Consider the following 25,223-nt stretch of genomic DNA (forward strand, 5'->3'; position numbering starts at 1 on the left):
TACCGCGTGCGCGTGAATAATGAGCCTTTCAAATGGCCAAGAGCCGTTGACGTCACGCCCCCCGCTCCCCTCCCTTGCGTCAAGCTCGTCCTCCCATTGGCCGGGGCTCGAGCGGACCACCGTCTCGAGACCGGCCCCGCTGCGCGCTGATTGGTCTGAAGTCGGTGGGCTCCGTGTCGAATTTGATCGACTGATTTCGGGGCGGGGCTTTTATTTAAACGAGAAGCCAGGGGCGTGATTGCCGGCAGTGAGGAGAAGATGACCATTAGCTGCTGGAGTCAACCAGAAGAAGACGTTGTCGTCGTGGTGGTGTCTGTGGGAGAAAGAGTATGAAAATGTGACGGATTTATGAGCTGCAGTTTGTCAAGTTGAAAGAGCCAGAGTGGTATTACAAGCAGACACTCCGACATGAACAAAACCGCAAAAACAACCCAATATGGATGGTATAATGGTGAAATGTCAACCACATTATTCATTTGTAAAAGGGTGGGGTATGAAACAAATATCAATCTATTAAACTAGTTAATTAATCCAGCTGTCAGTATTTTTGTTGGGAAATTTTAGAGTTTTGATAACCAATAAAGTTGTAGCATCATGCATTTTTTTAGTTTGCTGTATTTGATCTGACCACAAAAAAACATAAGTTTATGCTTTTTACAACAACCTAGGAATAAACTCATAGAAACGGATGTGGACGCTGCAAATTTCTGCTAGTATATAGACCAAATCTCTGCATGCTATTTTTGTAAAAATAATCAAACATCAAATTTGAAGCTCTAAAAACTGTTTTGTGTATTGTTTTGAGCCCAATGAAACCACTGTTATGAGGATACACAACAGTAGTGTTCAAAATGTTTGGCCCATGGCTGTTTTTAATTTTAAAATGAATACAAAATTAAAAAAATAAAATAAAACTTCCAAAAAAATTTAAAAATCAGCAGTAATTTTTACAAGAATACAGTCAAAATATTAAGAGAAAAAAGTTGTAATCTAACAAGAAAAAGTCATAATTTTATGAGAAATAAAACAAAATTGAGTTGGTTGGTATAATATTATTGGGAATAGAGTCAAAATATTACAGGAATTAGTTATAACATTAAGAAGAAAATTTTTTTGACAATTATTAAGAAGAATATCGGTATCTGATTTTCAGCCAATCATGAAAAGCAATATTTAAAATGCTGTATATAAGACATATGTATTCATTCCACCACAGGAGATATGTCATGTTACACATATTGATATCTGTATCGGGAATTGAGAGACGAATAATATCAGCATATCGGTTTTCAGCAAAAATATTGGACATCCTTAGTAATAATATATGATAAAAATGCAATATTTCCTTTAATATGTTATCTTTCTCTCCGTAAAGTTGGGCCATTGTAATGTTTGCGTTGTGCGGAGTTAGCATGCTCTCCCCCGTGCATGCGTGGTTTGGTAATTGGCGACTCCAAATTGTCCATAGGTATGAATGTGAGTGTGAATGGTTGTTTGTCTATATGTGCCCTGTGATTGGCTGGCCACCAGTCCAGGGTGTACCCCGCCGCTCGCCAGAAGACAGCTGGGATAGGTTCCAGCACCCCCGCGACCCATGTGAGGATAAGCGGTACAATATGAATGAATGAACTTGCAAGAGTACTCAACCAACAGCGGCCGTTTTACCTCCTGTGAACTACTTTGATACCCCCAGATTCCCTCCACACCTAAGAGCCAATCACAAACGTGGGAGACTCGTACAATTGGCTCTGGATGTGAACACGCCGCTCACCGGTGTCGTTGGTCACAGCCGCTCGTCGCCTCCTGTGTGCATGGTTTGCTACGCGATGAGTTTCGCCAATCGCCGTTGTTTGTCGCCGTGTGTGGCGGCCATTATGCTTCTGTGCAGTCAGTGTGCTGTCTCTTCTGATGCGTGTGCCATGCAACTCTAGGCCCAAGTGCAAGTGGCAGTGTGAGAAACCATGTTGTTGTTAGCTTCCTTTGTTGCTAATAAACAACGGCAACTAAAGTGGCGTGGTAATGGAACTGGATGTGCAAAATCCGAAATCGGTCCGAAATTGATCCGAAATTGGTGGAGAAAGACGACGAAACATGACTAATTGCCAGTTGGCAACAGCATTTCGCCAGGAGGAACAGGAAGACAAAAAAGGAACGTAACAATACGAAATGATATATTTAGCGTCACCTTCAATTTCGAGGCCAAATAGGTTTGTGGTTTTAAATAGGTGGAAACGGACCCAAATAGTACTCATTTATCATCCCAAGACAGTTGCTTCTGAGTGAGAAATCGCACCACATTTTGATCTTTACACCTCTACTTCAAATAACGAAACCTTTCTATAAATGTCTTTTTGCCTCGCTGTCGACTCCGTAGCAGGATTTCCGTGAAATTTGGTGCACGGATGAAGCTTAGGATAAGGAAGAAGCCATTAAAATTAGATTCAGGAAATTGTTTTTTCCATTTTTTTCCTGACAGTATAAGATAAGGCTGTGATTGGCTGGCGACCGGTGGGGTCCACGGGTACACCTAGAATAGGTTCCAGCTCACCTGTGACCCTGAAGAGGATGAGCAGTAGAAAATAAATGAATGAATGACGAGAGACCTCCAACATTTGCCTTCATTTTTCGGTGATGAATTATTTTCTTTCTTTTCTTTTCTTAATTTATTTCAGACATGCATACTATGTTACATTATTCTTTCTCACATATACACTTATATATATATATATATATATATATATACATACATATATATACATACACACATATCTACATATATACACATACATACACACATACATGCACACACACAACACCTCATTACTACACTGTCTGAAAAGGAGCAGGAAGAGCAGGAAGAAGCAAAGCTTATTAAATCCTACCCCTTCTCACGCCACAGCAGTTACCAATTCAATATGTGATTTTTTTTTCCACACATATAATCACAGAATCTTACATAAGACAAAACAACAAAAGAAGAGTGGGAACATCGGACACCCCAGCAAAACCCCAGGACATTGCTTAAGCACACCACCAACCCCGCCAGTAAACCCACCTGGCCCCGACCCCCCTAGCCCCTGAGTGCACCCACCGAGTGCCCAGCACCCCAGCAGCCCCCGCACACCCTGCTGCCCTCCAATAAGATGCCATTTTGGCTGGACTCACAATTATGTGTGATCCCTGGGCGGGCCTACATTTGGATGGATTGTTTATTCTGTTATCCAACAGACCTCTTCCTCGTGCCACAGACATGTCACCAGCATGTGGTCAACATGACACCCGATGTCCAACCATCACTTTCCCTCATTATTGCGAGGCCACACGGAATGCTCCCATAAGAAGAACCCACTATGAATTCATTCATCCGGTTTTTACTCATGTCCCGGATTTGTCCGTCTGTACTCTGTGGAGTACCAAACTAACCAAATGAAATACATCAGTTATTTTGCCTGAAAATCCAACATGCCTACTGGTTGAACATCCACTTCACGCAGATTTAGTCCACATGGTATTGATTTTGGTTCAGGGCAGATGTTTTTCCTCCATGATTTTCAACAGCGGTTGGACCTACGAGTGCAGAATGCGCAGTGCGTGTGCTGACGTCAAAACAGCAAGCATGAAGATGTCTGACACCTTCAAATGCCAGTCGAGCTCACGTTGTGTTTTGATCAGAATTGGGTGGGAAAGACGAGCGGGTCATGAAGTCAGTAGAAGGTCAGAGGTGACATTTTTGGGCTTTTACGACGCCCTTTGCATTGTGGCACTCCAACTATTTGTCCGAGGAGGAAACAGGACACTGGTGGGCCTATAGCTGGACCGAGCTTATTTACAGACAACAGCAGCTGCGTACCACGGCTTCATGCTTGATGCTGACAATGCTTATTCACATACGTGCTGTAGCAGGTTACATTGCTGCGATATGGACGAATGTGCCTTCACATAATAAAACTGATGCTTATCATTGTAGTTCGCATGGCATTGTTCCTGAGCTTCCTCATACTTTATGAGTGTCAAAAACAATAGAGCAGGGGTCTCAAACACGCGGCACGCAGACCAAATGTGGCCCGCAGGACACTAGTTTGAGGCCCCCGCCTTGATATGAAAGTTTAATGTTAGTGCGGCCCGCGCAAGTTTTATATGGATGCTGTATGGTATCATGTACCCAGAAAAAATTATTACGTTTGATTAATGTTCATGTTAAAGGTTAAATAACTGTTAATAGTTATCCTCCCTATCCGTGTGGAAGTGGTAAGTTTTTGGCTATTTAAGTTTAAAGGAAATAATTTAGGTCGCTAGCTCTCTAGTTTGCGAGTTAGCATGTGTCTCAAGACCCTGCAGTTGCGCAATATGTTGTAAATAAAAAGTATAAATGTGACTATAGTCGTGTTTTGTCATGTCTACAGGGCTCTAATAATGCTTTGTTCATTTTAATCTGAAAAAAATAATTTGTCTACCCACCAACTATATGTGGTTTCTTAAGTTTTTATTATTTGCCGTTTTATTATTATTATTATATTTATTTATTACTGATTGATTGATTTTCTTTATTCTTGATTTGTTTATTTATTTTTCATCTTATTTTGTGCAGAAAAATACAAATTGAGATATTTGAGAACAGTGGAATGTTTTATCAGAGCTTTTATTGTAGAAAATCGGAACCAACGCACTGAAAAAGTTTGTATATTTTTCTGTTTTTAATAAATGCATTTTTTTTTTGGAAAACCTGATGCGGCCCAGCCTTACCCAGACCCTAGCTCCAGTGGCCCCCAGGTAAATTGAGTTTGAGACCCCTGCAATAGAGAAGAGCATCCACGGGAAGTTACATGAAGTATCTAGTTATTAGCATCCTGCCATAAAATGCCCCGATTAACGCCTCTAGTCCGGTGTTTCCCAACTTATATCGAGCAAGGGCACAAAGTTTACATCAGAAATATCTCACGGACACACACGATGAACCGATGCGAGAGATACGGTTGCACAGGGAATAAGAATCAGCCGTTATTCCTTACGGCTTACCATGACAAGGAAATGGAAAAACTTCAAATTAAAAGCAATCAATGAATACAGAGCCTGAAAAGATTATACGTACGTGGCTGTTTGCTAGCATGAATTCACTTGAGGTTGTGCAGAAATCCAACAACAAACAGGCGTATTAGCACCACATAAGGTCACGGACCATGGGTAAATAAGTATTGGCCCAGGCTATCATTTAGCCTCTTTTACAGTCGTAAAGGCGGCTGACTTCTTTTACGCTTGACAGGTGAGAATGTTAAAATGTTACTTTAAAACATCCCTGTACTGTTTATAAAGGTTGCAGACGGCCACAGTTTGACCTTGGAACACATTATTTCTTTTGACATCATCTATTATGGAAAAATTGCCCCCCACACGCGACTAAAAAAAAGGAACTCGACCATACTTATGTGTTATGTACTGTATTCATATCAAAAAATGCATTTTCCGTTTGACTATATAGCAGCTCTTGTATTGGGTCTCTTTAGATCAGGGTTGTCCAAACTGTGGCCCGAGGGCCAGTTGGAGCCCGCAGCTAAAAATACAATTAAACAGAATATCTTTTCAAAATTGAAGAAAAGAGTAGAAATTTCATTAGAACTGTGAAAATATTCAGGAACTAAAGTTGTAATTTTCATTAAAAAGCTTTATAAAAAAAAGTCATAATTTTCCTCAGTGCCATGCCATGTCTCCCTACTGTGTGTGATTGTGTGATTGTGTGTGTGTGTGTGTGTGTGTGGGGGGGGGGGGGGGGGGGTCTAGTATGGAGGGTGGGAAGGGGGGGCTTTCTTTTGTTTCTTTGTTTTTTCCTTTTAATTGTGGTAATTGTTTTAATTCTCTAAAGCACTTTGTGTTGCATGTCTTTGCAGGAAAAGTGCTATACAAATAAAGTCGATTTTTTTTTTGATTTTTGAAGAATAAAATAGATCTTATGAGGGAAAGGGGCAGAAAACAAAAAATAAATATCAACTTTTGTCAAAAAGTTATATTATGAGAATTAAAAAAAAGTCATAATTTTACAAGAATAAAATAGATCTTATGAGGGAAAGGGGCAGAAAACAAAAAATAAACATCACCTTTTGTCAAAAAGTTATATTATGAGAATTAAAATATTTTGGGATGAAGTAAATCCAAAAATATATAAGTAAATAAATGCAAACATGAGCAGATGGAGGCTGTATAAAGCATCCTTTGATTTTTCGGTTTTGGAAAAAGTTTGGACACCCCTGCATTAGATTGTGGCGGTGTACCTAATGTTGTGAAAAGTAAATTCCAGGACATAGTTGACTTTTGAGCTTTCATACAATAAGCAATCATCTGAATGGGTTCATATGGTGCTAGCAATATCCGTTTCTCATAGACACATTCATGCTGTAACGCTAAAAGGCTTCCGTATGAGGTGAGCGCGGCCACAGCCTCTTACGTAAGGCCATTCTTAAACAGCGTCGGCCATGTTTTTTCGTACAGGAAGTGACATATTGTACATTGCGACGTTTGATGTTGGCCCCTCTGGAAGGAACCCACAGGGCTGAACTCTGCACATTAATGTCATTGTTACCTCATTGTGCTAGAGGACGGGAGATGTAGGAGGCCATGGGGCAGGGGGCGGAGGAGGAGGAGGTCCGGCATCTGTTCAAACAAGAGAACGCAGAAGAAAATCATCAGGGGGGAAGGATAACAGTTTGCAGCAACTTTGTTTGCGCCCAAAGGAAAGAGTGGAAGACGGGTGAAGAGGGGCTAAAATGGTTCAACCTTTTTGTATTTGCTCAGCAAAGTGACAATCATCCTCATCATCATCTTCTTCTCTACACCGGGGTGCCCAAACGTTCTCATCGAGGGCACGCATACTCTAAAACAGGGGTCTCAAACTCAATTTACCTGGGGGCCACTGGAGCTAGGGTCTGGGCAAGGCTGGGCCGCATCAGGTTTTCAAAAAAAAAAAAATGCATTTATTAAAAACAGAAAAATATACAAACTTTTTCAGTGCTTTGGTTCCGATTTTCTACAATAAAAGCTCTGATAAAACATTCCACTGTTCTCAAATATCTTAATTTTTATTTTTCTGCACAAAATAAGATGAAAAATAAATAAACAAATCAAGAATAAAGAAAATCAATCAATCAGTAATAAATAAATAATAATAAAACGACAAATAATAAAAACTTAAGAAACCACATATTGGTGGGTAGACAAATTATTTTTTTCAGATTAAAATGAACAAAGCATTATTAGAGCCCTGTAGACATGACAAAACACGACTATAGTCACATTTATACTCTTTTTATTTACAACATATTGCGCAACTGCAGGGTCTTGAGACACATGCTAACTCGCAAACTAGAGAGCTAGCGACCTAAACGGTAGCCTTCAAGTTATTTCCTTTAAACTTAAATAGCCAAAAACTTACCACTTCCACACGGATAGGGAGGATAACTATTAACAGTTATTTAACCTTTAACATGAACATTAATCAAACATAATATTTTTTTCTGGGTACATGATACCATACAGCATCCATATCAAACTTGCGCGGGCCGCACTAACATTAAACTTTCATAACATGCGGCCCGCGGGCCAAATGTGGCCCGCAGGACCAATCACAGGGCACATATAGACAAACAACCATTCACACTCACATTCATACCTATGGACAATTTGGAGTCGGCAATTAACCTAGCATGTTTTTGGAATGTGGGAGGAAACCGGAGTAATTGTAGTATTTACATGCATAAAATTGGATTAACTTATTCTAACAGCATTATTTTCATTTCATAGCATTTCATTTCAGTTCCTATGTTTCATGTCAGGGCCTTCAGAATCAGAAGTGCTGGCCCACCATGGATATTGTCATGGTTTTTTTTTTTTGTGAAACTGGCTCTTAACAGTGTCTAAAATAAGACCCACTTGTCAAATCCACCGGTCGCCACTGCTCTTTAGAATGCGCAGCGTGCCAATGCGGGGCCACAAATGGCCCCCAGGCCGCACTTTGCACACCACTGTTGCAGGACAAGCAAGCTTTCTAGGAAGGCCCCCTCTTCAACAGCATTTTTCATGCCAACATGCCTGACTAAATTCACACGGAGCACAACAAGGAGACTTTGATTGCAGAAAGTAAATGATTTTGGAGAAGAGAATCCGAGTCTTGTCCTTACAAATCACTCATTGTGCTTGTTGGGACTCTCAAAGCGAAGAAAAAAATGGAGAAAAAAAATGCTGCGATAGCTTTTGGTCTCAACAGCAAAGCACAACATGTCCATTCATGAGAGAGGAGAGGAAAATATCAGCCTGAATCATCCATAAAGGTCTGCCAAATAATGACAATACTTGTCCGGTTGACATGATTCTAAAAGCACATCAGCGCTCTCGTTAAGAGAAAATTTGGCGTGAGGCTGCACTGGCGAATGTAAACGACTCTGCAGGGTTAAGAAAACAAAGCAAGCGTGGAATGCAAACACTGAGTCATGTCATCGCTGCATCCTTCAAATGACGATTATACCGCACTTTGTCCGCACCTTGTTGCGGGAACGAATAACACCAGGGCGTCCTTGCTCGTACCGCCATATCAACAAGGACGCCAAAGGTAAACAGGCGTGCCCAGATGGAGTGGTTGTAAAAAAGTAATGGCACTCCAACACAGTCGTGGATTGACTCATTTTCACACTTTTGTGTACAGCTCTTCAGGAATAGAAGAGCTACGACATGAGGTGTCCTAATTTATTTGATTTTACATGAATGTGTTTTTGTGGCTAAATGAAATAATACACTTATGTATTATAATTTTTCATAGTCAAATTTTGTTGTCTCCTTAATGTTTGTACAAATTGCAAAAAATGTGATTTATTTACCATTTAAAATGTTTTTAACAAATGTAAAAATATTATTTAATATACTATATATATATATCCTATATTATAAAAACCAATATGTCATGTGATTTTTTTCAATAAAAATATTATTATTATTAGATTAAATTATATTCTTAAATTATAAATCATTATGTTATTTATTATTATTATATATTATATTTATTATTTTTATTATTATAATTAAAAAATATTCTTCTAAACACAGGGGTGTCCAAAGTGCGGCCCAGGGGCCATTTGTGACATCCTAAAAAACATGATTTTAACAAGAAAACAAAAAAGTAAAAATTAAAAAATCTGTAGTAATTTCACAAAATATTAAAGGGGACCTGCTATGCTTTTTCCCGCTTTTCTGACCAATAAATGTAGCTATAGAATGTTGTATTCTCATGTTAAACGATACCAAAGTTTCAGATAATGAGGTTTGCGCATTTGGAAGTGAGCCCTTAAAGACGTTTGGGATGGCTCAAAACACTCGGTTTCAGAAGGCGTGGTAAAACCGTTCCTTTGTGACATCACAGAGGGGCAGACTTCCTTATACAGAAACTCTCTGCCCTCCCCCAAGCGCTGCTCCGCTGTTTACTTGCTAGTTATGCCTCGAAAAGGAACCCCACATTTGTTTACAATTCCTAAATTCCTAAACCGACCGGTTGGAGTTCCACTTAGGCTGAAATATTAAAGACATAATTGCAATTATTCTTAAAATCAAACAAAACAAAAAAGTTTTTTTTTTCACTTTTGAAAAAAACAGGCTGTGGAAAAAGTTCTAACGTTACGAGAATAAAATCTAAATATTATGGGAATAAAGTCACAAATATGAGTAAAAAAGTCAAACTAACTGGAAAAATAAAAAACAACAGCTGTATTTTTACAATATAGTGAAAATATTAAGACAAAAAATAATGTAACTTTACTAGCGTAAAGTTGAAAAAACAATTTTTTTTAGTTGTATTATTATTAGAAACAAACAAAACAAAACAAAGTTGTCATTTTTGGAAAATTAGGTTGGGAAACAGTTTATATATCATGGGAATAAATGAGATATTTACATTTAAATAAAATGTCAAATATTTGGAAAAAACAGCAAAAATATGAAGGGATAAAGGGTGATAGTAACGACAGAAGTTCGACAGAGTTTTCCATCTCTGTCACATAGATCAAAAACATCCAACCCTCGCTGGAAACACCTTTGTTCTAACAGAGTCCTTTTCCCATTAATTAATGTAATTAATTAATTTAATAAAATAAAATAAAAAATAAAAAATAACATAACCCAAATTCATGTCGTTACTCCTGGAGGCCTCATTTTCTTTCCATTAGAATATCATATACTGCATATACTTGATACTTGGTATGATGAAAACACTTACTGTAATGTTATCTAACAAACTGGGTCACAGGGAGAGAGATCTAGTCATATCCACCAATCCGCCATTATCCGTCCTCCCTCCTTACATCAACATGACGGGGGCGCTGAGTTAACATTAACACTTGGAGTAAATACCAGCCGCACCACAGCGGAGCCTGGTACCGCGCATTAAGTCACGGTGCTTTAGCGGGCCGAGACAGGCCGTGTAAGGCGAGAGGCTGATATACAAGCCAGGCCGTGGGAGCCGAGTGCCAGACCCTTTTCACTGCTGCTGATATATGCATGCGGCGCCGGCCATTAGAAGGTAAAGTACGCTGGATTTATGTCCAGGTTAATTCCTGGTTTCCTCGGAGAGAACGGCGGCCGAGGAAAAACTTGTGTCAGCGGCGGAATGTGGCAGAGTACTTTTACTCGTACTTGAAATGTTTGCGCGCTTCCCACATGCAAAATATCTTGCTAAGATGAAGAATGAAATATCACCTATTAGGACCCCCCAAGACCCTCGTGAGGATAAGCGGTAGAAAATGAATGAATAAATGAATGAATGAAAAAAAGACTTGTTAATCATGTTTTAATGCAGGGGTCTCAAACTCAATTTACCTGGGGGCCACTGGAGCTAGGGTCTGGGCAAGGCTGGGCCGCATCAGGTTTTCCAAAAAAAAAACAACGCATTTATTAAAAACAGAAAAATATACAAACTTTTTCAGTGCTTTGGTTCCGATTTTCTACAATAAAAGCTCTGATAAAACATTCCACTGTTCTCAAATATCTTAATTTTTATTTTTCTGCACAAAATAAGATGAAAAATAAACAAATCAAGAATAAAGAAAATCAATCAATCAGTAATAAATAAATATAATAATAAAACGACAAATAATAAAAACTTAAGAAACCACATATAGTTGGTGGGTAGACAAATTATTTTTTTCAGATTAAAATGAACAAAGCATTATTAGAGCCCTGTAGACATGACAAAACACGACTATAGTCACATTTATACTCTTTTTATTTAAAACATCTTGCGCAACTGCAGGGTCTCGAGACACATGCTAACTTGCAAACTAGAGAGCTAGCGACCTAAACGGTAGCCTTCAAGTTATTTCCTATAAACTTAAATAGCCAAAAACTTACCACTTCCACATGGATAGGGAGGATAACTATTAACAGTTATTTAACCTTTAACATGTACATTAATCAAACGTAATATTTTTTTCTGGGTACATGATACCATACAGCATCCATATCAAACTTGCGCGGGCCGCACTAACATTAAACTTTCATATCAAGGCGGGGGCCTCAAACTAGTGTCCTGCGGGCCACATTTGGAACTGAGTACAATGCTAACTTGCTAATTGGGTCAAATTATTAAGTTTCATTAATGTTCATGTTAAAGGTTAAATAACTGTTAATACTGTACATTTGAATCTGAAAAAAATAATTTCTCTACCAACTGGATGTGGTTTCATACGTTTTTCTTATTTGCTGTTTTATTATTTTACTTATTTATTACTGATTGATTGATTTATTGTCTTCATTCTTCATTTGTTTATTTTTTTAATCTTATTTTGTGTATAGAAAAATAAAAATTAAGATATTTGAGAACAATGGAATGTTTAATTAGAGATTTTCTTGTGGAAAACCGGAACCAAAGTACTGAAAAAGTGTAGGGTATAGCAGGAGCAGGTTTTTTTTAAAACCTGATGCGGCCCGGCTTCACCCAGAACCTAGCTCCGGTGGCCCCCAGGTAAATTGAGTTTGAGACCCCTGTGTTAAACCATGCCAAAGTGTCAGATAATGAGGTTTGCGCATTTGAAATGAGCCCTGAAATAACGCTCAAAAAGCTCGGTGTGGTAAAACTGTCCCTTTGTGATGTCACAGAGGAGCAGACTTCCTTCTATGGGCGTGGCTGTAATCCAGATGAGCTCTGCTTCTGTGTTTACATTGCTAGCAATGCATTGTACGGGAAAGACATATTTGTTTACAATTCCGAAAGACGCCACCATCAGACACAAGTGGTTGCAGTTCCTCATTCCCTACCAGCAAAAGAAATGCATTTTAATCTGTCAACGGCATTTCACAGTGAACATGGGCCACTATGCAGCTGGACTAGCCCGCAAACCTGCTGATTCCAACGTTACTTGGTGGTGTGGAAGCGTCAGAAGACCAAGCAGTAAGTAACACTTTATCAATGATCTAACTGTGTTTATTTTGTGTAAGTCATGTAGCAAAAGTGCTGGTGTGTGTAGCATTATAGAGTGTGCATACATGGACGGGGTTGCTAATAGAATTTCACACTTTATCAATGATCTAACTGTGTTTATTTTGTGTAAGTCATGTAGCAAAAGTGCTGGTGTGTGTAGCATTATAGAGTGTGCATACATGGACAGGGGTTGCTAATAGAATTTCCCCACAATAGCTGCTCTATAGGAGTCCACAATACAAAGAGCTGAAAAATGAGCAAAAAAATTCAGCTTGGTGAGTGAATGTGGAACTGCCTGTTTGTTTCTCCATAATATGAGGTTAGCATGCAGCATTTATATGCTAACCTGCAAAACAGTGGCAGGCATTACATACCATGGCGCGCTGTTCATGAGTTGATTGGCTGCCTAAGATCGCTTTGTTCCTTTTTCACTCTTCTTTTTTTGATAATTTCTTCTTCTACAATATTAGTACGTTCTCGTTAGACACATTTTTTCTCTTGATATTTTGACTCAATTCTTGTAAAATTATTACTGATTCATCAATTTTTGCTGATGCTGGTTTTTGTTTTACGTTTTCTTTTCTAAATTATATTTTTAGAATGTCTTGACGGGCCAATGAAAAAACAGCTGGACACCGCAAATGGCCCCAGGGCTGCAGTTTGGACCCCCCGGGATTAGTGTCTAAATTCCTGTCTTTGCTGTGGGTGGGGTGGGGGGGCAATTGTTACTTTTACTGGTAACTAGTTACTTTTGTAGTGGAGTAACTCTGTTTTTGAGAAGTAACTAGTAACTATAACTAATTACTTTTTTAAAGTAACATGCCCAACACTGGATTTTTGCCAATACACTAATTAGGAAAATATATTTGATAAAATATATAAGATAGGACCAAGTGAGACCAAATGAGGTACACTGAGGTCCTGCTCGGCATCATGCACAACTGCGGTTGGAACGCCAAAGTTTTGTCCGACTTAAGAGACACATTTTGGAGTCTGACGTGACGCCTTCAGGGGTGTAGGACTTTATAGCCCCTCTGCAGCTCATCCACACAGGGAGCCTCTTTTGGACTCTAATGGAGCAGAGCAAATTGGCGGGTGGGCTTTGTAGTAATACACAATGCTCACGTTGCGTAACTGCGTGCAAAATCTTCAGCTACACAAAAGGTCAACGCGGACAATTTTATTCAGAAGTTCTCAAGCTATGTTCTCGCGGAGCTTATTTTTTCTGCCATTGTGACGTGGTGTATGTGATACAGTGCCTCCTTGGGTTTTTTTTTTTACATCTTAAATTAACACATTGCTGCTGCTCCGGGCAGGAACAATGAGTCGCTCTCCGGTTACAAAAGCCGTGGAGTTGAATGGTGGGAAATGAACCACACCTCTCAAGCACAAAACAATCCTATGGTCGGTCCATCACTTAACTGCTGTTAAGTAAATAAACCTCAAAGTGCGAACTTGAGGGGAGCATGAATCACAAACATACATTTCTTTATTGGAGCCTTTTATGTTTTATCTTTAGTGTGTCAGCGTCAGACTTTGGATCTATAGTGACTTTGGGGTTATGCTTGGTGCGGCGGTGATGGATCTTGTTGTAACACTTTTATAGTCTCTGGAGTTCATCTATTGTTAGCCAACTCTCATCCTGCATCGCCCATCCTCTTTTTTCCAGGGCCCCAAAGGTCAGGGGACAAAGATGAGAGGTCGCAGGATGATTAATGGAGCCCAGATCAAGGAAGATTTGACGTCAACATTTCTAGGGAAATGTGTAGTCTGTCCCGGAATACTGTACTGGAAATGATGCTGGCATTTAGACAGTTTAGAAATGATTTTTAGTCAACTCAAATTAATGTTAATGAGCTGTGTTTGTCCACAAGTAGCCACTTACATACACATTTATCCAACATAATAGATGCCATATCTCACATACCACAAGGTCACATTAACTCATTCGCTACCAGAGACGTATTTATGTTTTTTTCAATCTGATCGCTCGCTCCAAAAGACGAATTTATATATTTTTATTGTTTTTTTGCGCAATAGACACAAAGTTTCAAAGGGGACGTATTATGCTTTTTCCACTTTTCTGACCAATAAATGTAGGTAGAACGTTGTATTCCCGTGTTAAACCATGCCAAAGTTTCAGATAATCAAGTTTGCGCATTTGGAAGTGAGCCCTGGAAGAAGTTTGGGATGGCTCTAAAACACTCGGTTTCAGAGGGTGTTGCAAAACTGTTCCTTTGTGATGTCACAGAGGAGCGGGCTCCCTTATGGCCGTGGCTGTAAGCGCAATACACTCTCCCTTTCCCCAAGCTCTACTTCCCCCGTCCTTCCCCAAGCTCTGTTTTTATGAACATGAAGGTGAAATATCGGGCAAACTGTTGCTGAAGCCAGAAGCAGCGCTAGCGAACAACGGACTTCATGGGAAATACTTATTTTCACGCTAAAGCCCTCACAAAAACAAACAAAAAACCGCCAACAGTGTTTTATTTACATACCTGACTTGTATATTAATCAAGCTACAGCGATATTATTATTGTAACAGCTAACATGAAAACTATATTTGTCTGGTGGACTAACACGACACCTCGCTAACGGCTAGCGTCATTCACAGACCGAAGAGTGTCCCGATCTCTTGACTACTTTCAAGAGTTGACCACAGTTTGACCTGAAACAGATGATTTCTATTTCCATGATTTCCTATGCGGAAGCCTGGCGTCCAAATCCGACCTGCATTGTGGACGGAATTGTGTTCAACCTCTGTATATGGTTTCCTGAAGACTCGTCCATCCATTAGCTCTGCCATTTTTAGCAAATACCGTAATAAATATGCCATATTTTGAGACAAGTTCCTGAGAAATGAATTCCGATTCACCTAAAAACCATGCAGGACCTTGACCACCACGTGGCCTGAAAAAGGGAAACCTGTCACACCTGTATTGCGTCCGGCACATCCTCCGTGGTGCGTTTGTTTTCGCACAGTTTCCCAGCATCCTTAGTGGCTGCTAAAAAGGAAAGGAAAGCCAGCATGCTGCCAACGCCGGTGATTTTTTACCATAAACAAAAACATTTCCTGTGTATCTCACCAACTTCCCCCGATTGTGCTCCTCCTGTCCATGAGAAAGTCTCTAGAGGGAAATTAATGCTTCCCCCCGTTGCTTGGTTTTTTAAAGAAAATTGACTTAATGCTGCCATAATAGTGTGTGATTAAAAATAACTTTATAAATGAATGAACGTCCCCAACATGTGGGTGGTGACATGTGTCAAGCACATGACAGGCCGACATCCTTACAGTAATTACTTGTTCCTGAAGGGGCCGAGCCCTCCTCGCTCACGCCATCCTCACGCAGCCATTTAGAGAGCTGTTTGCGGACAATGCCCTTTTTCACAGGCATTGTATTTCAATATTTATAAGTCAGGACACGCGAGAAGGAAGGAAATCCTCGTCCTGAGGAACCAAATGGTACCCGACTGCTACTGCTGTGGTACAACAAAAAAACAAAAACTCAAGTCAACAGGGTTTTCCTCCATCACAATCAAGCGCTCGGATAAGAGGGAAGGTAGGTCAGGACCAAAATAACCCCCTCATCTGTCGACTGATCTACAACAACACGCCACCAAGTGCTTGCATGTAAACATAAACTCCAAACATACTGGCCTTGATACTTCCACTTTGCCAAGCGACATGGCACACAGGCCAAGGAAGATCCACAATGGGTTTTTTCCACTTTTGTAAACATTGCGGCACACTCGCTAGACTGAGGCCTTGTCCACATGTAGCAGGGGATTATTAAAGGGGGCCTATTATGCTCACTTTTTGGCCCTTTGTATTGAGCTGTGGACTCCTATAGAGCAGCTACACCCAATAGCAGCAGAGAAAACTTTCTAGATCTTCCAGAATCTGCACCTATTCAAGCTGTATTTATTTGGATTTAGTGCTTCCTGCAAAAACGGTCTGTTTATGTGGACTCCTATCGAGCAGCTACACCCAATAGCAGCAGAGAAAACTTTCTAGATCTTCCACAATCTGCACCTATTCCAGCTGTATTTATTTGGATTTAGTGCTTCCTGCAAAAACGGTCTGTTTATGTGGACTCCTATAGAGCGGCTACACTCAATAGCAACAAAGAAATCTTTCTAGATCTTCCAGAATCTGCACCTATTCCAGCTGTATTTCTTCTGATTTAGTGCTTCCTGCAAAAACGGTCTGTTTCTATTTATTCTACCCCCGACCCGCCTCCAGGCACGCCCACTCTGGTGTGGTTGGTCACACACCCAAGTGCTCAGGAGGACTAGCTGCCGAACCCAACTTTATAGGAAATGATCAACGGTATAGAAGTTGACAATAAACAGCGTTGGATCCCGATGTCCGAAATTTCTCAAGAAAAGAGTTCTCTTAAAGACTCTCTCAATTGCAAGTAGCAATAGCATTTTAGCATTAAGTTTTCTCTAGCATACCCGTGTGTAAAACTCAGGTAAAGCCACTGACTGTGGTGGGAAACGGCTATTAGCAACCCCGCTCCCTGTATACACACTCTATACTGCTACACAGACAAGCGCTTTAGCTCCATGACAAAATAAACTAAATAAGTTAGGACACTGATAAACGGTTACTTCCTGTTTGCTCACATGTCACAAGTCAATGAAACGATTCCAAAGCAGGCCGACACATGCACTCTGCACTTCTGTTAGTTTAACTTTGTCGTTATCACAGGTACAATTTGATGAAACTTTTAAAAGTTTATAAGCTGTGTAATGTTTTGCGTCTCCAGATCATTTTTCTTCACTGAAAGCGGAGGCAAAATGGCTCATCTGAGTGTAAAATGTTGCCTACCCCTGCCCTGGCCGGACTAATCATTCACAGAGGACCCCAGGAGGACCCCAGGAGATGTAGTAATAACACCTGACGGGTGTACCACATTAGGTCAGACTGTCTTGTCTGTGCGGGATGGCAACCTGTGGAACAGTTGACCGACCAGTAATGATGTCCGACATTGAACCCTTGTAAAATGAAAATGAAAAAACTGTAACTTAACTCAAATATTTCACTTCAAGTCAGCCATTATTATATATTACATATCCGTGATATAGGGGCTGCACGGCAGTCGAGTGACAGCTAGGAGACCAGGGTTCAATTCCACACTCGGCCATCTCTGTGTGGAATTTGCATGTTCTCCCTGTGCATGCATGGGTTTTCTCCCATACTCCGGTTTTCTCCCCCCTCCCCCATTCCAAAAACATGCTAGGTTAATTGGGGACTCCAAATTGTCCATAGGTATGAATGTGAGTGTGAATGGTTGTTTGTCTATATGTGCCCTGTGATTGGCTGGCCACCAGTCCAGGGTGTACCCCGCCTCTCGCCCGAAGACAGCTGGCATGGCCTCCAGCACCCCTGCGACCCTCGTGAGGAAAAAGCGGTAGAAAATGAATGAATATAACTTTTGGGTCCCGACCCACCAGTTGAGTACACTGTACTACTACTACTCCTCACTTGAATGGCTGTGTGATGACTAATTTTCCATGTCTAGTAAACCTATGGTGCAGTGATGGTGACATCATTGAGCCTCTAACGAGCAAACAACCTCAACATGTGGTCCACAAGCTCTGTAGGTCACCGGCGGGCTGACCCTGTGTCGACCTGACACTTGGCCGTCACCCTTGCAAAAAAAGCAGCCCATGTGGGACAAAACTGTGAAAACAGAATTGTTGTCACAATGTTACACCCAGTCTGAAATTCCTCACAGAAGCGACGGCACACTCAAGCTCTCGCGTGTGTGCTGTTGCTAACAAAGTTGGCCCACTCAAAGCGGCACGTATCTGCTGCATCATGATGTTGTTGTCGCGGCCGCAGGGCGGTCCTGTGACAGCACGAGGGCTGCAAGCAGACACCCGCCCGGACAAAACAAAGCATTCACAGTCAATGGGAGTAAAAAGCCGGACTAACGCTAGCCTGTAATGCTGCATTTTCACGCTTGTTGTGTGAGCACGTGCAAAAAAAACGTAAAAAACGATGCAGCCATCTATTTTCCCGGGACGTTTAGTTTCCAGGGTACACAACAGTGACATCGTAAAAATATTTATTTTTCTCTGTTATTGATATGTTTCATGTTCAGACAGAAAATGCTGTAATAAGCATGCCAAGCCACTAGTTGGCGATGTCACTTTGCCAAAGACCATGAACTTAAATGTACAATTCGTAGTCTGGCTTGTAGTTACGATGAAAAAAGGCAAAATATCGCAAGTAAATAAAACGGTCATTTTACAAGGAAAAGGTATACATTTTAACCAATAATTATCGGTACTGGTAATTAGAGTAAACAGTAAAAAAAACAAAACAGTTGCAATTGTACAGAAAAAAAGTAAGAAAAAATGGTGGCAATTAGTAGTAGTAATTTTACAAAATAAAGCAGTAACATTGTGAGAAATTTGTGTCTTAATCGGTTGAGAAATGTGGAAGTATTTACAACTCTTAGATCAAAGGCATTTTGCATTCCGAAAAGTGAGAATGTCAAGAAAACTTGTGTGGAAACTTGCATAAATGTCCTTAATTAGCTGAATGCTTTGATGTTGAACGGTCCGAATTGAAATGTGGCAGTAGTCGTCTTACGAATCCCATTTCCGCCAATTCCTGAACATTTCATCCAAATCCATTTAGAACTTTTCAAGTTATTTTGAACAAAGACAAACAGATAAATTCCGGCAAAAACATAACTTTTGTGCTTGGCGGAAGTAATTATTCTACTATTAGTATAACAGTGTATAAAATTGTATATAACAGTATAAAAGTGTCATTTGTAGAAAAAGTTGAACCTGACAAGCCGAGCCCCTGTTTGTGATCTGCAGGCTAATTATGCAGAAGTACACCGGGCAAGTTAACGAGTACTGAGACTCAAATGTGCATTGAGATGTTTAATTTGACATCTCCAGTCCGCACACCGTGTCGCCGGCAAACACTCATAAAGAGCGGATTGGACAACCGGCCAGCTTCATTTAGAAACACTTGAAGTCAATTTGTTACTATAAATTGTGTCAAGCAGAGGTTAAAGAGAAACCTCAGTGTCCCAGCAGCGTTGCCCCCCCTGGGGCTTACCAACGGTCCCGACCCAAAAGGGACCCAGACCTGATTATAGAAGTAGAATCATTAATGTAGTCCAACTGTGACTGCAGTCAGGAAGAAGAAGTGAACATCAGTTTGGTGAATTTGGGAGCAATAAGTAAACAAGCTGAACGACATGACTGTTTGGCTGAGGTCAATAAATTATTTGAGGTGCTTTCACCCCAGTGGCGTACAAACAGACAATGTATTACCAGCATGCAGCATTTTTTTTATGGGCGTCTCAATTATTCGTGGGTGGTCTCAGATCGTATTACTTTGTATGAAGAGAAATATACCTTTTTTCTACTTGTTGATTATTTACAGCCGACGACTCCAAGATGAACCCTGCCTGTCACAGGAAGACCGCTGGGTTAGGCTCCAGCATACCTACGACCATATTGAGGACATGCGGTATAGAAAACGGATGGATGGATTATTTACAGACATCAGCCACATGATACTTAATACAAGAGGTTTGCCTTCGATGAAAATATTGCAAAAAATGCAATTTAAAAAACATAATGCCCAGTTTGGATGGACACGCATTTCTGGTAATTTAACACTACAGCGGAACCTTGGTTAGCATTATCAATTCATTCCACAGATCACCAAATCAATTTTTTTCCCATAAGAACTAATGTATATCCAAAATATACATTCCACATATATACATTTTATAGTTTGACATACGGTAAACATTTCAAATTGCATACGAGGTGAGAAACGCTATTGAATTCAATAAATAACTCATGGCAAAACAGGAAGGTGGTGTCCGTGTGGCATCTCGCTGCTACATTGTGTTTTGGAACGTACCATCCAGATGCATAAAAAAAGCATATAAATGAAGAATGAAAGGGATAATTGAACATTTAAAGTTACTGTTACCTTCACTGAAAACGTGATTCTTGATCGAGACGCCACATGGACGCCACCTTCCTGTTTTTTTGCTATGAGTTATTGTTTGAGTTCATTAGCGTTTCTCACCTCAATAACTCAAAACAAACATAGACAGTGTCATAGACAGTTTCAAGGAGCAGCATTTTGATAAAGAAGGGGAGAAACTCTATTGAATTCAGCAGATAACTCATGGCAAAACAGGAAGGTGGTGGTTGATCTTGCTGCCACATTGTGTCTTTGAGAACAGTCATGTCTTCATTGAAGGTAAATGTAACTCGAAATGTTATCGCGTTCATTCCTCATTTATATGCTTTTTTACAAAGCACAATGTGGCAGCGAGATGCCACACGGACACCACCTTCCTGTTTTGCCATGAGTTATTTATTGAATTTGATAGCGTTTCTCACCTCAATAACTCAAAATAGACATAGACAGAGTCATGGACAGTTTCAAGGAGCAGCATTTTGATTGTTTGTTTGAAAAACTCTATTGAATTCAGGAGATAACTCATGGCAAAACAGGAAGGTGGTGATTAATCTTGCTGCCACATTGTGTCTTTGAGAACAGTCATGTCTTCATTGAAGGTAAATGTAACTCGAAATGCATCTGGATTGGATTTGCCATAACACAATGTGGCAGCAAGATGCCACACGGACGCCACCTTCCTGTTTTGCCATGAGTTATTTATTGAATTCAATAGCGTTTCTCACCTCAATAACTCATAATAGACATAGACAGAGTCATGGACAGTTTCAAGGAGCAGCATTTTGATTGTTTGTTTGAAAAACTCTATTGAATTCAGGAGATAACTCATGGCAAAACAGGAAGGTGGTGATTAATCTTGCTGCCACATTGTGTCTTTGAGAACAGTCATGTCTTCATTGAAGGTAAATGTAACTCGAAATGCATCTGGATTGGATTTGCCATAACACAATGTGGCAGCAAGATGCCACACGGATGCCACCTTCCTGTTTTGCCGTGAGTTATTTCTTGAATTCAATAGCGTTTCTCACCTCAATAACCCAAAATGAATCCATAGACCGTTTCAAGTAGCTGGCATTAGTACTTATTTCACAACAAATTATTCGGAGGGGCTCCCAGTGCAGCTGAGCTGGAGTTGTTGCAAAATAAGGAGACTCCCAGGTCCTCTCGTGCTACCGTTAAGCACCACATGGTCAAACTGTAGCTCTTCTTTATGACTTCAATAGCTTTAATTAAATGTTCTGTACTTCAGGGAGCCAGTTCTAAAATACTGTTGGTGGCAGTAAAAAAAACAAAACAAAAAACGCTGCAGCAAATCTTACGGAGGCCGGCGGCTATAAATGGACCTCAGCCTAAGTGCATACTATACTATGTACTTAAAGCATTTATACAACATATACACTTGACTAAATGTGAAAGTGACATTGTTGAAGGTCTGAAAAAATTACTGAGAATAAACAGAATTTGAAACAGAGAACACTTGCAGTTAACATTCACACAGGAGCTGCTGTCGGCCACTCTCTACACTGCTAACCTGCTGCTAGCACTCAGCTGACGTCAAACACATCACTTCCAAAGCCCCTCTTCGCTTCTTAAAGGCACACACAAGTCATAGATACCGCATTACACTTCATAGCATGTCTTTTCAATGCCTTATACGCCAACTAATTCACTTGATATTGAATTGAAACTTGAGGCGCTTGGGAGTCAATTGTTTGACATTTGAGGCTCAACTTGAATGTATTTTTATCAGAGACTAATAATCGACCCAGGCTCCAACGTCCAACTGGAAAAACATACAGATAAAAGCATCTATACAGTAGACAAAACATCTACAAGGCAGCCACTTCCTCTGCAAGGATGAAACAGAAATGCTCTTCCTGTTCCGAAAGGGCGACACGCTCAAATACGCCAACTCTTCAGCCACCCTCCAGCGGTACAAAATATGGTGGTCACATCCTATTCATGTAATTTCCTCCAGTTTTGTTCCTCAATAAACACATTAACACGGCGCTCCCTCTTTGTCACCATACTGTTTAAATATTTGCTCTTTCTGTCTGTATCTTATCATACGTGCTTCGCGTGTCAGGGCAGACAGAACTTCATGGGACTTGGCCTTGTGAGCAGCCTGCGGCGCCAAAGCAAACACTGAATTTAACATGAAATGAATATAGACTGACTAGACTAGAATGAATATAAATCTTCATTGCATGATATGTAGGAGGTGCTTGCTACAAACTGCAGTAATACCGTCAAGCTTTGTATCGTGGAAGATTATGGCATTTACTCGGCCTCCAATGGGATTTCTTACACTCATCGACTCGCGCTAAGGCAACAAAGACACCGCGTACAGTAGTAGCAGACGGTCAAAGCAATGCTGCAAGCGGAGATGATGTTGTTTTAATTCCCCAGTTGTGTGATGAGACGCTGGCTGTCGCAGATCCAGACATGTGCACAAACATGTCCATCCAAAATGCCTTGTGGAGGAGGACCACCCAGGGCTGAGGAATGGAGAAGGATACGGACGCGACCAAAACACAAAACATCTGCTGAAAGACGCCGGAGTTTACCAGCAATTTCACAAATGTCGTGAAACAGATGGAATCCTGAATAAATACCTTTGACGTTACTGATATACGTATGTTCTGGTCCTTTATTTACTTTACGGATTGCTAGAAAAAAGTAAAGTGGTCCTTGGATAAACACTTGACCACATTATCAGCCTGGTTTCGGTGGCACAAAAAATACAAATACATGACAAATAAATAGTCAGTACTCAATACATTCAGTTAAATAGGGCAGTGGTTGTCAACTGGTGGGTCGGGACCCAAAAGGGACCACAGACAGCAGGTGAAAAATGACATTAAAAAATTTCTTTAAAAATTATAATAAAAATATCTGATCAACCTCCATGTGCAATACTAAGAGCTCTAAATGCAATATACTAAGTCCTATGTGAAGTATTTCCATAATGCCTCATATTAACTCTCTAACAACATCTTAGTGTATAGACTGGTCATATATCTCATCTCGTTTCATATCATCTACATACTGTATTGTATATAACTCTGAGAAAAACTGTTGATTTTGTTAATACTTGGGTTGTTTATATTGTTTATTTTTCTATATTGTGTATTTTGTACTGCTTAACTGACTCTGTACTCTTGCTGCTGTGCAATACAAATTTCCCCACTGAGGGACGAATAAAGGCATATCTTAATCTTAATCTTAAAAAATAAAAATGGCTTAAATAAAATAGTATAAAATAATACAAATAAATAAATGAATAAAGGTGATTTGCATTGGAATGACCATTGCAAAAAAAAATATTTTGTGCACTTTATTCACTTACTGTGCCATCTTCAGGACCGCTGCTGTTGTGTCTGCCAGCTGTGTGCAGGGTCAGAGGTCAGAAGAGCGTGCACAGGTGACCTGCGGCCCGATAAGAGTCGTCGCGTGGGGAAAAAAGCGTTCTTTGCTGCGCTCGCCAAAGGTGACCGTACATGACCTCAGGAAGCCAGAAGGTGCAAATTAAATGGCTACATTTCCCCCCCTCCGGTTGTTGCATAACAGTAGGAATTATCCTTTTATTCAGACTTGTTATTAATCAACAAATAGCTTTTTAGGAAGCTGTTGTTGCCGTGACAAATGAATATGAAAATTACAGAATGAGTACTCACTGTCTCTTGCCGCGTCCAACTCGGCCATCTTCTTAGGGAAATGGGTCTCGCTGCTCGCAAACACAGTCGGGTTAAACATGGCAGCCGGTTTAAAGGTGAGAAAATGACATGAGCGACGGGTTCTTACCTGCCGCACGTTTTCCGTCTGCGAGCTGCTTTGACGGTTTCCACCTGCTCAATGCTGCTGCTGGAAAATAATAAAGCACGGCGGGTGAGAACAACAAATGTACACTGTACATTGTACACACAATACCACTGTCTCTATAGCTTGGGGCCCCGAGCCTAGGCGGCCCACAAATATTGCCATCATCAGACTTTAACTACAGCCATGGGCCCCAAATCCAGCTTGGGGCCCCCAGTGTCCAGCACCACTACTGCTCATGTGTCATCAGGCCTGAACAGATTAACTAGGTATGTGTTTTGCTTTTTCTTTGGCCTTTTTGTGGCACACAGTGTAAAATGTAACCTGCGCTTTTGGAGGAATTTTGACAATCATCCCCAATCCTTACATGAGCCACGTCTTCCTCTTTTCTGTGCATTCTAGAAAAAACAACAGCCACTTCCATAATGTGACCTGCATATTAACTAAGCTACAACGACATGGTTGTTCTCATTGTTAGTAACATTCATTCATTTTCTACCACTTTTTCCTCACGAGGGTCGCGGGGGTGCTGGAGCCTATCCCAGCTGTATTTGGGCGAGAGGCGGGGTACACCCTGGACTGGTCGCCAGCCAATCACAGGGCACATATAGACAAACAACCATTCACACTCATATCCATACCTATGGACAATTTGGAGTGGCCAATTAACCTAGCATGTTTTTGGAATGTGGGAGGAAACCGGAGTACCCGAAGAAAACCCACACACGCACGGGGAGAACATGCAAACTCCACACAGAGATGGCCGAGGGTGGAATTGAACCCTGGTCTCCTCGCTGTGAGGTCTGCGCGCTAACTACTAGACCGCCGTGCCGCCCATTGTTAGTAACACCTCGCCAAAATACAGCAGTTAGCTACTTGCCAGCTAACGACAAGCTTCACAACACACTCACCTGCAGCGCTCACAATGCCTCGGGCCACTATCGAAAGGTAACGCTACATATTCGTGTTTCTGAGTTTGGAAAA

At 40.6% G+C, this 25,223-nt stretch overlaps 1 protein-coding gene across 19 annotated transcripts in view; it reads right to left on the reverse strand.

The window, feature by feature from the left end:
* Positions 1-3: 3 nt before the first annotated feature.
* LOC131128046 (coiled-coil domain-containing protein 158-like) overlaps positions 4-25,223 on the reverse strand; it is a 36,806-nt gene continuing 11,586 nt past the window's right edge. For 14 of the 19 annotated variants that reach the window (XM_058070548.1, XM_058070546.1, XM_058070542.1 and 11 more), the window contains 5 exons: positions 24,225-24,284; positions 24,098-24,147; positions 23,770-23,925; positions 6,572-6,642; positions 4-313 (listed from right to left, as the gene is read on the reverse strand). In XM_058070548.1, coding sequence (XP_057926531.1) covers positions 23,780-23,925; positions 24,098-24,147; positions 24,225-24,284 — 256 coding nt within the window. In that variant the 3' untranslated portion in view covers positions 4-313; positions 6,572-6,642; positions 23,770-23,779. Of the gene's footprint in view, positions 314-6,540; positions 6,643-19,244; positions 19,926-22,150; positions 22,964-23,769; positions 23,926-24,097; positions 24,148-24,224; positions 24,285-25,223 lie in introns of those variants that run through there. The other 5 variants (XM_058070535.1, XM_058070545.1, XM_058070537.1 and 2 more) reach the window with 5 other exon arrangements.

Source organism: Doryrhamphus excisus, chromosome 4, assembly GCF_030265055.1.
Source record: "Doryrhamphus excisus isolate RoL2022-K1 chromosome 4, RoL_Dexc_1.0, whole genome shotgun sequence".
Taxonomy (NCBI): Eukaryota; Metazoa; Chordata; class Actinopteri; order Syngnathiformes; family Syngnathidae; genus Doryrhamphus; species Doryrhamphus excisus.